This window comes from Pantherophis guttatus, chromosome 1 (assembly GCF_059756535.1).
Source record: "Pantherophis guttatus breed Tessera chromosome 1, ASM5975653v1, whole genome shotgun sequence".
NCBI classification, from domain to species: Eukaryota; Metazoa; Chordata; class Lepidosauria; order Squamata; family Colubridae; genus Pantherophis; species Pantherophis guttatus.
In genome coordinates this window covers 52,912,031-52,924,476 of record NC_142063.1, presented here as the reverse complement: position 1 = coordinate 52,924,476, position 12,446 = coordinate 52,912,031, and the positions used below count along the sequence as shown (strand labels likewise).

Below are 12,446 nucleotides of genomic sequence, written 5' to 3'. Positions count from 1 at the left end.
CTCTCTTTTAAAATAATTTCTAAAGACAAAAATGGAGCATTTCTTCTTTAAAAGCAATAGAATTAATCCATGGGCAAGATTGACAGACTTATATTGAAGAATCAGAAGATAGTTTCTCTGTGTTGTGAAATACATTCAGGTATAAGCATTTTTTCTTCCACAACTATTGTATTAATATTAATAGTAAAGTTGTTGATTTTTTTTCCTGACAAATGTTCTTCCAGAAGTTTGAGTTCTGTAGGAGCAATTATGAACAAAGGAAGAAAGAATATGCAAAACTGCACAGTTCAATATTATATTGATTTAAGGTTACAAGAAGAGGTATTCAGAGTTGAAGAGAAGTTATCTAGATTCATTGCTATCAAAGATGATGGCTGTGAATCATTACAATCACTTTTGACTCTATAGAGAAAAACATAGTTTCATGTCAGAGTAGGCACTTTATATCCCCTGCTGGCAGAGAATTGCCCAGATAATTGGCAGAATCCACCATTTCTATCCACTTAAGATTCTGACACATATTACTATGATATTACTACGCTGTACCTTTCTCACTGATTATAAACCATGACTTTCTAAGATTGCCATAACATTAAAAAAACATTTCATTTTCTTAACATTTCATTTAATTATATTACTATGGACACCTGTATACACATTCAGTCCTCTAAATAAATCAAAGCAGTTATTAATTTGTGGCACAAAATTTACCAATTGTGTAGGTGTGAGCTTTTAATCTTCTGACAATTAAAATACATTTAAAAAGTCATAGGTGCACCCAGAGTGGTCAGTGGATCCGAACTCTGAATTATGAGTTCATTCACATAATGAGTTCATTAAAAAGTTGTACAAGCTTAGGGCTTAACCCCTAAGTGGTTCAGTAGATAGGAAGTTAGCTCAGGGATAGATCCCAGGATGTGATTGTTAATGGGACATGATCTGAACAGAGACCAGTCACAAATGGTACAATATACAGCTCAGTCCTAGGTTTTGTTCTGTTCAATGTATTTGTAAGCGATATAACAGAATGTTGTCTTTTTGCTGATGACACAAAGGTGTGCAATAGAGATGATATTCCTTGGGGTATTCCAAACATGAAAAACAATTTGGCATTTCTGGAAAATTGGCCAAAACTGTAGAAACTGCAATTCAATGTTTCTAAATGTAGGATCATGCACTTGGAGAAAAAGAATCCTTTGGCAGGGTACAGTTTTGGGGTGTGTGTGTGTACAGTGTTAAGACAGAATAACAAGAAAGGTGTGCTCATAGCAAATCACTGCAAAATGAGTAAACGGTGTAGCTAGCAGCTGTGAAAGCAAACAGAATTCTGGAATGCTTCATTAGAGCGATCATCAGCAAGAAAAAGAGGCTTTAAGCCCAGTATATAGGATTTAGTCAGACCCAATTTAGCAATAGCAATAGCACTTAGGTTTATATACTGCTTCACAGTGCTTTACAGCCCTCTCAAAGTGGTATACAGAGTCAGCCTACTGCTCCCAATAATCTGGGTCCTCATTTTACTGACTTCGGAAGGATGGAAAGCTGAGTCAGCCTTGAGCCAGTCAGGATTGAAAGAATCAAACTCCTGGCAATGTGAGCAGAATTAGCCTGCTATATACTGCATTCTAACCACTGCACCACCAGAATACTATTTTAAATAGTATTCTGGAGACCTCACTTAAAAATGTATTGATAAGATTGAGTGAGTCCAAAGGTGGGCGACAAAAATGGTGCAAGGTCTGAGGGACAAAACATATCAGGAGAGATTGGAGAAACAGAATATGTGCAGCCTGGAGGTAAGAGGGGAAAGTGGGTACATGACTGAAATATTTAATTTTATTGTGGATGTGAATAAGTTTCTGGAAGACAGTATTTTCAGTATTAAGCAAAAATAAAGAACACGGGTATAACCTCAAATTGACAGAAGGGAAGTTCTAGAAGAAATGTTAGAAAGTCACAAAACATGTGGTGGAAGCTTGGAACCAACTTCCAGCAGAGGCAGTGGGTCAGTCATCAGTAACTGAGTTTAAACATGCTTGTGATAAACACATGTCCATCAACTGGCAAAAAATTAATAATAATTAAAATAATAAATAAATTAAAACTAAACAACAGGAGCAACAACAAAAACAATTAAAAGGGCAGATTAGATGAACTTCTAAGTCTTTTTCTGGCATCACTTTTCTATGTTTCTATCAGCTGTCATTGTAGTGAGAACACTATAGAAAGTCATGGACTAAAGACAACAACAACAACAACAACTTTATTGTCATTGTACGTGTATACACAGTATACCCATACAACAAAATTCACTTAACATCCAAAGACCAGGCCCAACACACATAACAATTCCCAAACACCCCCCACCACCACAAATTCCCCACCTTAAACCACCCAATCATCCACACAACAAACCAAGTAATGCTGTCCAACAGCTCACTGATGGTTGCCCTTTAGTTCATTGTTGAGTGCAATTATAGCTCTGGGATTAAACTATTCAGAAAAACATGAGGTCCGAGTTTTAATTGTTCTGTATCTTCTGCCAAAAGGCAACATTCCAAAAAGCTGACTTTATACCCAAATTGGACATTTTAAGAAACAACCTGTTGGGTAGAATGGTATTGAAGGCAGAGCTATAATCCACAAATAACAGCCTCACATATGTTCCCTGTTGTTCCAAATGATTCAATACAGTATGGACAACAATAGACATAGCATCGTCAGTTGATCTATTACTCCTATATACAAATGGTATGGGACTTTTTGGACTTGATCAAATCTGTAAGGGCAGATGAGGTTGTTTATTATTATTTTCTGCAAAAAGTTCTTCCATTACTGCTGTTGGCAGTGCATCAAAACATACCAATGAAAATGCCCTCCTTAATTTCTGATATTCCAGAGAATAAAGTTAAGGAAGTAGAGTTCAATGAGGGGCCTAGCTGGCGGCATATCATCAGCCATTTAGCCCTGTATTGGTCTGCATCATGAATTGTTGTTTTATTGTCTTCCAGAGACTAAACAACTGGAGGACAGACCAAATCTGGCCAATTTATACATAAAAAGATCCAGTTTGAATGGAAAGAATAATATACCTCTAGCTAGTCTACCAGAAAGTGATTTAAACATAAAATAAACATTATAATCCATGCCTTAGCCCAGTGATGGCTGTTTTCTGGACTGAGTGCCCAAAGCGCACGTGTGCATGTGCAAATGCGTGCCAAACCCCCAAAATGCAGTGTGTGCATGGCCCCATGCATGTGCCCCATGCATGGGTGTGTGGGCCCTGTGCCTGCACATGTGGGCCCCGTGCACGCATGCACATGTGGCGCTCCCACGTAACACCTCTCCTGCACGAGCTGCATTGGCTCCCGGTGGTCTTCCGGGTGCGCTTTAAGGTGTTGGTTCTCATCTTTAAAGCGCTCCATGGCTTAGGGCCAGGGTATTTGCGAGACCACCTGCTGCTACCGATAACCTCCCACCGGCCAATACGCTCTCACAGAGAGGGCCTCCTCGGGGTGCCGTCGGTCAGGCAATGTCGGCTGGTGGCCCCCAGGGGGCGAGCCTTCTCTGTGGAGACACCCGCCCTGTGGAATGAGCTGCCTCCTGGAATACGATTGATCCCGGCCCTCCGGACCTTCCGTAAAGCCCTGAAGACGTTTTTATTTCATCAAGCCGGCCTAGCCTAAATGGTTTTTATTTGGGATTTTAAATTTTATGGATTTGGGGTTTTAAATTGGGTAGCCAGTGATTTAATTCTTTTAATTATCTTAACTTTTGCATTTGTATGTTTTTTAATTTTGGCTGTTCACGGCGGTATACAAATTAAATAAATAAATAAAATAATGTGGCCCTCCACAAGCACCCCACCCCCCGCGTATGCGTGGCAGAGACCTGAAAAGAGACCCGCTGGTTGATGGGAGGCACACATGCATGCGCAGCAGAGCTGACCTGGGGCAACGGCTTGCATGCCATCAGAGAGAGCGCTGTGTGCCACCTCTGGCACATGTGCCATAGGTTCGCCATCACGGCCTTAGTATCTACAGAGGTTGGCTTACTCCAAGTGAAGTACCATATTTGGGACACATACAGAGCAGCAAATAGAAGCTTGATGCAAATTGTTTTCAACAACCTCTGGTTCTTTATATATATATAAAGATGTCTGCACCTGATAAACAAAAGAGATAAAATTGTTACTATTTAAATCTTTTAGTGCTGAAGAAATTTGGTGGTGTGCAATACAAACTCAAAATGTCAATAAGTTTTGAGCATGATTTTCTGCATGTGATGATTGTACCCTCCATGAAGTTATACTTTGAAAAATTCCCAAATATTCATAGTATCCCATTGTTATATTGCTTGTTTACTTGCCATTGTGTTTAATAGGCCATTTTTTACCACTGTTACAAGTTTGGCTTAGTTTACATTCCAATTATCTTCTACAAAATCAGAAATCAAGTTCTTAAAATCTCTTCAATCCTGTCTGAGAAAGCAAAACATCAGCACCCGTATATAACAAAAGGATCATAATTTGCCAGACAGTTTGGATTGTTTCAGAATAGTTCCTTCCAAATCAGTGATTCACCAAACATGTGCCTGTTCCACAAGCACTTGTGCTCAAGAGCAAGATGACCTTTCTTGTTAACGTGATATTCCAAGGATATAACGAACTGCTATGAGCTCTATTCAGGGATTTGACTTTTCCAGGATGTCTTCAGTGGCTAAGAAACAAAACAAGTAATTAGGTACAGGAGGTTTCATGTGTCATCTTTTAAACCAATGACTCATATTTAGGGGAACAATGTAATAAATTCCTCATCCCCAGTTTTTCTTTTTTCTTCACTTTAATTTCAAGATGTTTGCATGAGTCCTGATTTTTCCCCCGCAAGCAAGGGGGTTTATCAGGCGCTCTCTTTGTTCTGCCCCTCAGAAACACTTAGTTTGGTTTAGTTTTGATTTAAGACACATTTTAAAAATAACCCTGTATCCCCTCCTGAATTATGGAATCAGTGCACATTCTGAGAGAGCATTTGGAGAGAGCACGTGGCTTGCTAATTTCCAGCGTATATCTCCATTCTTATCAATTGCTCCAGGCTTAGGTCCTTTCTCTAGTCTCTCTTCCTCTTTATCTTTCTATTTTGTAAATAACTTATTAGATACTCTTGGTATGAGAAAGGTAAAGACAATGCATGTTCTTTTCTACTGTGTCTATATGCATACAACATGCAGTTTTCTTGGCAAAATTTGGGAAGTGGTTTGCCATTGCCTTCCTGCTAGAGTGAGAAAGAATGACTGGCCAAAAGTTACCCAGTTGGCTTAGTCCATAAGGCAAAGCAGCAATTCAGGAGCTCCTGTTTTTTAGCCTTTAACTATTACACAAAATGACTCTCTCCTTACTAGGCCCCAAACAGACCACCGATTCCTTGGTGCCTCCAGCTTCTTTCCTTGCATACCTTTGAACTCTGTCAGGCCTTGCATTGGGCCTTCAGGCCTGGCACATTTACTGCTGTGGGAAACTGGGAGGGGGAATTATATGGAGCATGGGTGATATATAGTCATAATACCATTCCTTTCTCAGGGAGTCAAGGACATCTTGCCCTGCACCTGGAGGGGTATGACTGGGAGACATCTCCAGTTGGGGTGGTGCTTTGATTGGACATGTGATGGACATGTGGGTGCTGGGCAGGGACTTGGACTTTCCTTTGGGTGGGGAAAACCTGGAAGCTTTCAGATTCGGGTTTTCCCAGATGTGCCAATATGACATCTCTAATAAAATGGAACTTTGAGGAACTTCAAGCCTCGGAGTCTTCTTTGGTTGGGGGTCTTACTTGGAATCCTGACAAACTCATTGTTAACAATTAAAATGAATTACTCTCCTTTTGTTTTTGACTTGATTGCATTTTTGTTTTTAAACATTTAAACTAACAAGGTCCAGTGATTGTTTTTTGTTAGTCAGTGAATGCTCACATGATATATTGCTTTTGGTTAGAAAAAGAGTGCTTTCCTAGCTCTTTGTTTTGTTTTGTATAATGGTATTCATTAAAAGAGAAGGAATGTGGTACATCTGAATGTACAGTGATCCGTTTGCCTTATAAAATTTCTGTTTTAGCTCATGCTTACAACCCAATGTTTTCTACTTAAGGTTGAAATAAAATTCATCCTCCAGTCCAGTTTGCTCTTATACACAGAGTAGAATAGCCATCTTATATATCAAACTTTCTTCATTGTCTATAATCCTTTGTGTATCTTTACAGAAAACTGACAAATCAGTTTCAGATTATAAAAATCCTTCGTTAAGTAATCTGTCCTTAATATTAAGCTAAGACCCTTTTTCCTCTGCCAAATTGAAGTATTCTCCGCCCAACCTTGAACCTACAAAAATGTATTCTGAAATGCAGTTTACTGTTACCATTGTCCGTCCCTCCCTTTCCTTCTTCTGTTGCCTCTATTCCCTATCTTTGCCAGTCTGCCAGGCTTCTTTTCTATTGGACTGCCTATAAGTCCTGAAAAAGCAAATAAATAATTAGAGACAAAGCCTAATCAATTTTATTCAACTTGTGGCTCCCCTTGGATGACATCAGAATAAAGGGGGAACACTGTTAACATTGATCTAGTTAAGGACTTCCTTGAGCCTGTGTCACTAATGCAAACAACATCATGTGAAAAGGATGCTTCCAGGACCTCTTTATGTCATGGCTATGTTCAAATAATGACAAGGCCATTGTGTGAAGAACATACTTGCCTCAGGGTGATCTGTCTTCCCTTATTGTGCTAATAATCTTTAGTATGGGCTGTATAATCCCTCTATCATCTCTCTATAAATGAATGGCCCTTTTTCTTTTCATTTATTTATAGATAGCTTCCCTCAGGAACTTTTGCGTGGGATATGGAAGGAGGGGAGAGCCTGAGGTTTATTGTTGTATTTTCCCTCATATATAACTTACACACTGGAGCTTCTTCAACTTGTGCACTATGGATTCATGTTGAAAATAGAAAAGGGAGTACCTCAGATCATGATGTCTTAGTACAGGAGTGTCAAAGTCAAGGCCTGTGGGTTGGATCTGGTCCACAGGGTGCTTAGATCTGGCTTGTGGAGCTGCTTTGGAAACAGCCAAGGACGAGTCTGCAGTGCCCCTGCCATGAAAATGGAGCTTGGGAGGGCCGCGTGCAGTCCTCCCGAGCTCCATTTTCGCTGGCAGTGTTGTAGGAGGCCATTGCAGCCAAAAACAGAGCTCGGGAGTCTGTTTTCTCTGGCAGAATGCTTGGGTCACCACAGGCGCTCCCGACAAAAGTGACGTTGAGCTGGCCATGTCCCCCCTGCCCCCCCAAGGTCAATGATGCGGCCCTCAATGAAGTTGAGTTTGACACCCCTGCCTTAGTATATAAAAATTTGTTTTTCCCCCTTAGATCTGATTGAACTGTTTTCAAGAATCATGTTCTTTACATTAACATTAGTGCTTGTAACAAGAAGTGGTTGGACACAAGCAATATTTTATATTTCATGGGATAAACTGGGATACCAAATGAGTGGCGTTGTTATAGTGAATGTTGCTGGAGTTGTAGTTCTGTAAAAAAAACCTCATACACAGAAAATCTAAATGAAACTCGATACAGGAAAAGGTAAAACAATCTTTGTTTCACCTTGTTACTTAGAGTACATTCCTTGGATATGCCCAAGAGATTGATAAACATGCAGCAAAGTGCCTTTCCCATAAAAGCATGTACATTAATAAAGCCTTATTAATGTTTATAAATCAGTAGTTTATTTTCAGTCAGAAGTGTATATATAATATATAATACATATATAAACTGCAATTTGCTTTACCTTGTTAGTTTTACTTTTTCTGATTATATATCAGATATCAAATAATATTTTATATTTGCATTTATTCATGTTATATTTGTTTTTAATTGTATGCAAAAAATTCAATTTTTTACAAAGAAAATTAAATGAATCCTATATATTCATTATTATGAATTATCTTCCTTTCAGCATTTATTATGTATAGGATAATAGCTTCTTAAATAATGGTGTATCCTTACAAGATCAGGATCAGTCCATTCTTAGCCTAATCGTGCCATCCTGTGTCCTCCCCATCCCTCCCTCCCTCCCTCCCTCTCATTTTGCTCCAATAAATATTGAATTAGTGATTTGAATTGGCATAGAAGTTGTATATTTGAGTACAGGTACAGTGGAAGAGTTGCATGCAGCTTTTAACTTATTTTTTTGCATAATATTGTGTTCAATGTTATGCATTAACAGTTCAGTTAAATAGTTGAGAGTTTACTTGGATAGTATTTACTTTTCACAATGCCTTGAAAAGATGGCAGAGGCTTTGTATTTGGCTGGATCCACAGTATATAATGAGCTACAAATTATACAAACACAATGGCTGGACTCGTACAACACACTGACTTGGAAACAAACTGAACCTATTATGTATAATACAGTATATGAATGTAGCTTCAGCAGATCTGTCTTTGAGAAGATAGTTTGATCAGAATGCTTCATGTGTCCCTAAATATGGTAACCATATTTGTGTTTAGAGCTCACAACTGAGAGTACCCTTTCTAATTCTGGTGCTTCCAGATGTGTTTCGCTTTCAGTTTACAGAATTCCTAGCCATATTGCTGGGAGTTGTGGGCACTAGACTGTAAAAACATATGGAGAAAGCCACAACAGAGAAAATACATAATGTTCATGTTATATCAGTTCCACTGTCTTTCTTTCTGCTTCTAGGCAAAGTTCAAAGGTCTTGTCAAAGTTTTTAAAGCCTTGTATAACTTCAGATTAAGTTACCTTAAATATAACCTTTTCCCATACATCCACCTGGGAATTCAGATCAGCACTAGAAGCCTTGCTGTCAATATCATTTTGGAAGATTCATCTAATTAATTTGTAGCTGTTGAGATGAGAATCATAACACTTGATCGTCTTTGAATACAGGAAGTCTACTTGTACACATTACTTATACATTGTAGTTTACTTTATTGTCATTGCACCTTGTACAACAAAATTAAATGCCATCTTCAGTGTACATCATACATAAAAATAAAACAAAAACACACATCCTTCACGTTCTGTAGAATTGAATTGAAAACGGCTGATACTGCATTAATATTACACTATACAGTAGAGTTCAATATAGTTACTGCCCTGGGATAGAAGCTGTTTTTCAGCCTATTTATCCTTATTTTTACTGTCCTATACCATCTGCCAGATGGTAATAGTTCAAAAAAAAGGGTGCCCAGGATGAGATGGATCTTTAAGAATGTTTTGAAATTTGTTAAGGCAGCGGGAGCTATAAAGCTCTTCCAAGGAGGGGAGAAGGTAACCAATGATCCTCTGGGTAATGATGTTAACCCTCTGGAGTGCTGTCCTATCTGCCACTGTGCAATTAGCAAACCATACACAGGTGCTGTAAGTTAAAATACTTTCTATAGTGCAGCGGTAGAAGGTCACCAGCAATTTTTCATTCAGTTATTGTTTCCTGAGAAGTCTCGGGTAGTATAATATCTGCTGGGCCCTTTTGACCAGTGCTGCAATGTAAGTAAACCATATTGTGATTTAGTATTGGCATGATATGTTCCTTTAATCTACCAGTGAAAGTTTTAAACATAGTGCATGGCTTCTTGTATTGTGCAAACTCAGCCAATAGATCATTGGTTAAAAGAGCATTATTTAGTCCAACGTATGAATCCAGACCTGTCTATGACTCCCAGCCTAATTTGTAACATACCTTAGGTTTGCTGTGATAAGGTTTTCGTCCTTTGTTTTTGTTTTGTATTGGTTGCAATATGTTTTTGTTAGTTACAATTACATTTTTAATAGATAAATTACACAGCTTTATGACCACATTGACTATTTCTGTGGAACAAGAAATATACATTAACAGCAGTTGGATAAATATATGTGTTCTAGTCAACCCTCTAAAATGTTTGGATGTTGAGATGAATAAATTGGTGACAAGTAAAGCTAATTTATCTTTCTCCCATTTTTTTTTTAGGATCCAATTGCCAACAAGTGAGGAATTGGGGACAGGGTCATCTGCTGGACACAATGCAGATAGACTTCAACATTTCTATCCATGGAGTCTCTGACTGGATGAGGTTGCTGCTATCCATGTTTTGGTGCCATCACCACTTTTAAGAAGCTGTAGTTTGAAGGCTGTCTACTGCTTCTACTTTTCACTGGAAGTATCTAAGGTCATACCATAAGTGGAAATCCAACCCTTACAAAATTGCTTCCCCTGGAAAATCTTCACAATATTTTCTTTCCTTCTCAGATAAAGGTCTCTGTATTCTTAGGGACAGGTAAGATCTTACCTCTCCAATTTAGAGTTTTCTCTCTTGTGGAATTTACTGGCTTCAGTGACTGTTAAAGAGCCATTCACTCTCGTGTAAGTGGCTTTAATATTTTTTGTTTTCCCAAAGGAGAAAATAAGCACTACTATCAAAAATGGACTTTTCACTCCACTCTGCCTCTTTCACCTTGAAGGTGACCTTATTGTTGGGATCCTTTCTCAGCCTCTGTCTTGGCCTTGAGTTTATGGGCCTTCCAAATCAGTGGGCTCGTTATCTCCGCTGGGATGCAAGCACAAGAAGTGACCTAAGCTTCCAACTGAAGACAAACATCTCAGCTGGGCTCCTTCTCTACTTTGATGATGGTGGTGTCTGCGACTTTCTCTGTTTATCCCTGATGGATGGACGCATTCAGCTGCAGTTCAGTGTAGACTGTGCTGAGGCTACAATTGTTACAGAAAAGCAGGTCAATGATAGCAATTTACATTTTTTGATGGTTAGTCGCAACCATCTCCGGACAGTTCTGGTTCTTGATGGTGAAGCCAAACCTGGTGAGGTGCGTCCACAACGTCAGTATATGAATATTGTGAGTGACCTCTTTTTGGGAGGTGTCCCATCAGATATCCGTCCTGCAGCCTTAACCCTTGAGAGTGTCCTGGCTGAGCCACCATTTAAAGGATTTATCATGGACCTGAAATACGGCAATTCAGAACCTCAGCTTCTGGGACACCAAGGAGTCCGCCTGGACATGGAAGGGTTGTGTACAGAGAATCCTTGTGAAAATGGTGGAACTTGCTTTCTTCTGGATGGTGAACCACAGTGTGATTGCTCAGCCACTGGATACGTTGGGAAACTCTGTTCTGAAGGTAAGACTTCTTCCTGAAGGATTTTTTGTACAAAAACGTCTGACTGGCCATATTTGTCTCCTCAATTTAGGAGCTTCAAAATGCTTAATCATCTTTGAAATAAAAAGAAGAATATGTGATGCTAGTTTAGCATGCCAGTTCATAAATTGTGGTTCTGAAATGTTTGCCATTAGCTTGGTCATTAAACATTTCCTGTATTCACTGGTTTGGTCAAAGATTGCTTTATAGACATATCATCCTGGGAAAAATAGTCATCGTCTTTACTGAAAATGAAAAATGAGGCAAAGTGTTAATTAAAGAAATAAGTAACTTATCTTAACATCTTCCTCTGTCTAAAATAAGTTATAGTGGTTAAAGCAAAGGCCAGAGACTCTTTGAATGCCTTACATGACTGAGAAACAAAAAAGAGTAAGTATGCTGTGTATTCATTCATTCATAAGATCATTTAGATCATAGTGTTTTTGAGTAACATTTTTGAGTTGTTTTAACTGTTCAAGCCAGGTTGAAGATGGAAGAATGACTATATTGTCTTGGACTGCATGAGAATATTTGTAAATGTATAAAACAAACATTGAAAACATAAATTTAATTTGCAGTGTAATTTGCTCTTGTTTGCTTTCAGTATTCAACTATTTCATTGTATGATTAAAATATTTCCTTTCTTTTCACTTAACTCCCCAAGTTTTCTCCTATGTAATTTCCAGGGAAAGTTAAGTCCTTCAGAAGTCTAATCCAGTTATGAATCATGGATATATCCTCACATTGGCTTTGCTGCAGGTTGCTCAAGAACAAGAAAAAGAATTCACCTCCATTCTACCCAAAATAAATGCTACAGAAGGTATCAGTGGGAGAAACCAAATCAAGTTTGAGTTCTACCAATAAATGAGTGTATTGCAAGATGATTCTGAATTCCTTTTGTAGATTTCCCCAGCTTGATCGATCTAGATTTATTGGACAACAGCATAAACAGTTCTGAGACAGAACTGGGAATTATGGTGGTTGTACTTCAACTCAATTAGAAATGAATTAATTCAGATAATTTTAGCAACATCTTCTATTTCTCATGTCTTCTCTCAAATCACTCTTTTGTTTTAGATTTTGGTGTGCCAAGAAATATCCTGTTTTCAGAAGCAGGAATGTCTTTAATTTCTAACCATCCTTGACACTTATTATCCTCCTTGACGTATTAAATATTTTCACACCATTTCTTATTTCTTGGATTTCTGTGTTGATTTGCAGCTGGTCACTGGTTTTAGCTGGGAGTTGATGGGACTCAATCAA

At 38.5% G+C, this 12,446-nt stretch overlaps 1 protein-coding gene across 31 annotated transcripts in view; it reads left to right on the top strand.

Annotated features, from left to right (window-relative positions):
* NRXN3 (neurexin 3) overlaps positions 1 to 12,446 on the top strand; it is a 1,299,896-nt gene that overhangs the window by 60,301 nt on the left and 1,227,149 nt on the right. For 29 of the 31 annotated variants that reach the window (XR_009621379.2, XR_015728807.1, XR_015728806.1 and 26 more), the window contains one exon: positions 10,005 to 11,165. Coding sequence is in view for 28 of the 31 variants with exons in the window: in XM_087873454.1 (XP_087729580.1) it covers positions 10,457 to 11,165 (709 nt within the window). In the remaining 3 variants the exon portion in view is untranslated. The remainder of the gene's footprint in view (positions 1 to 10,004; positions 11,166 to 12,446) is intronic. The other 2 variants (XM_060687369.2, XM_060687368.2) reach the window with 1 other exon arrangement.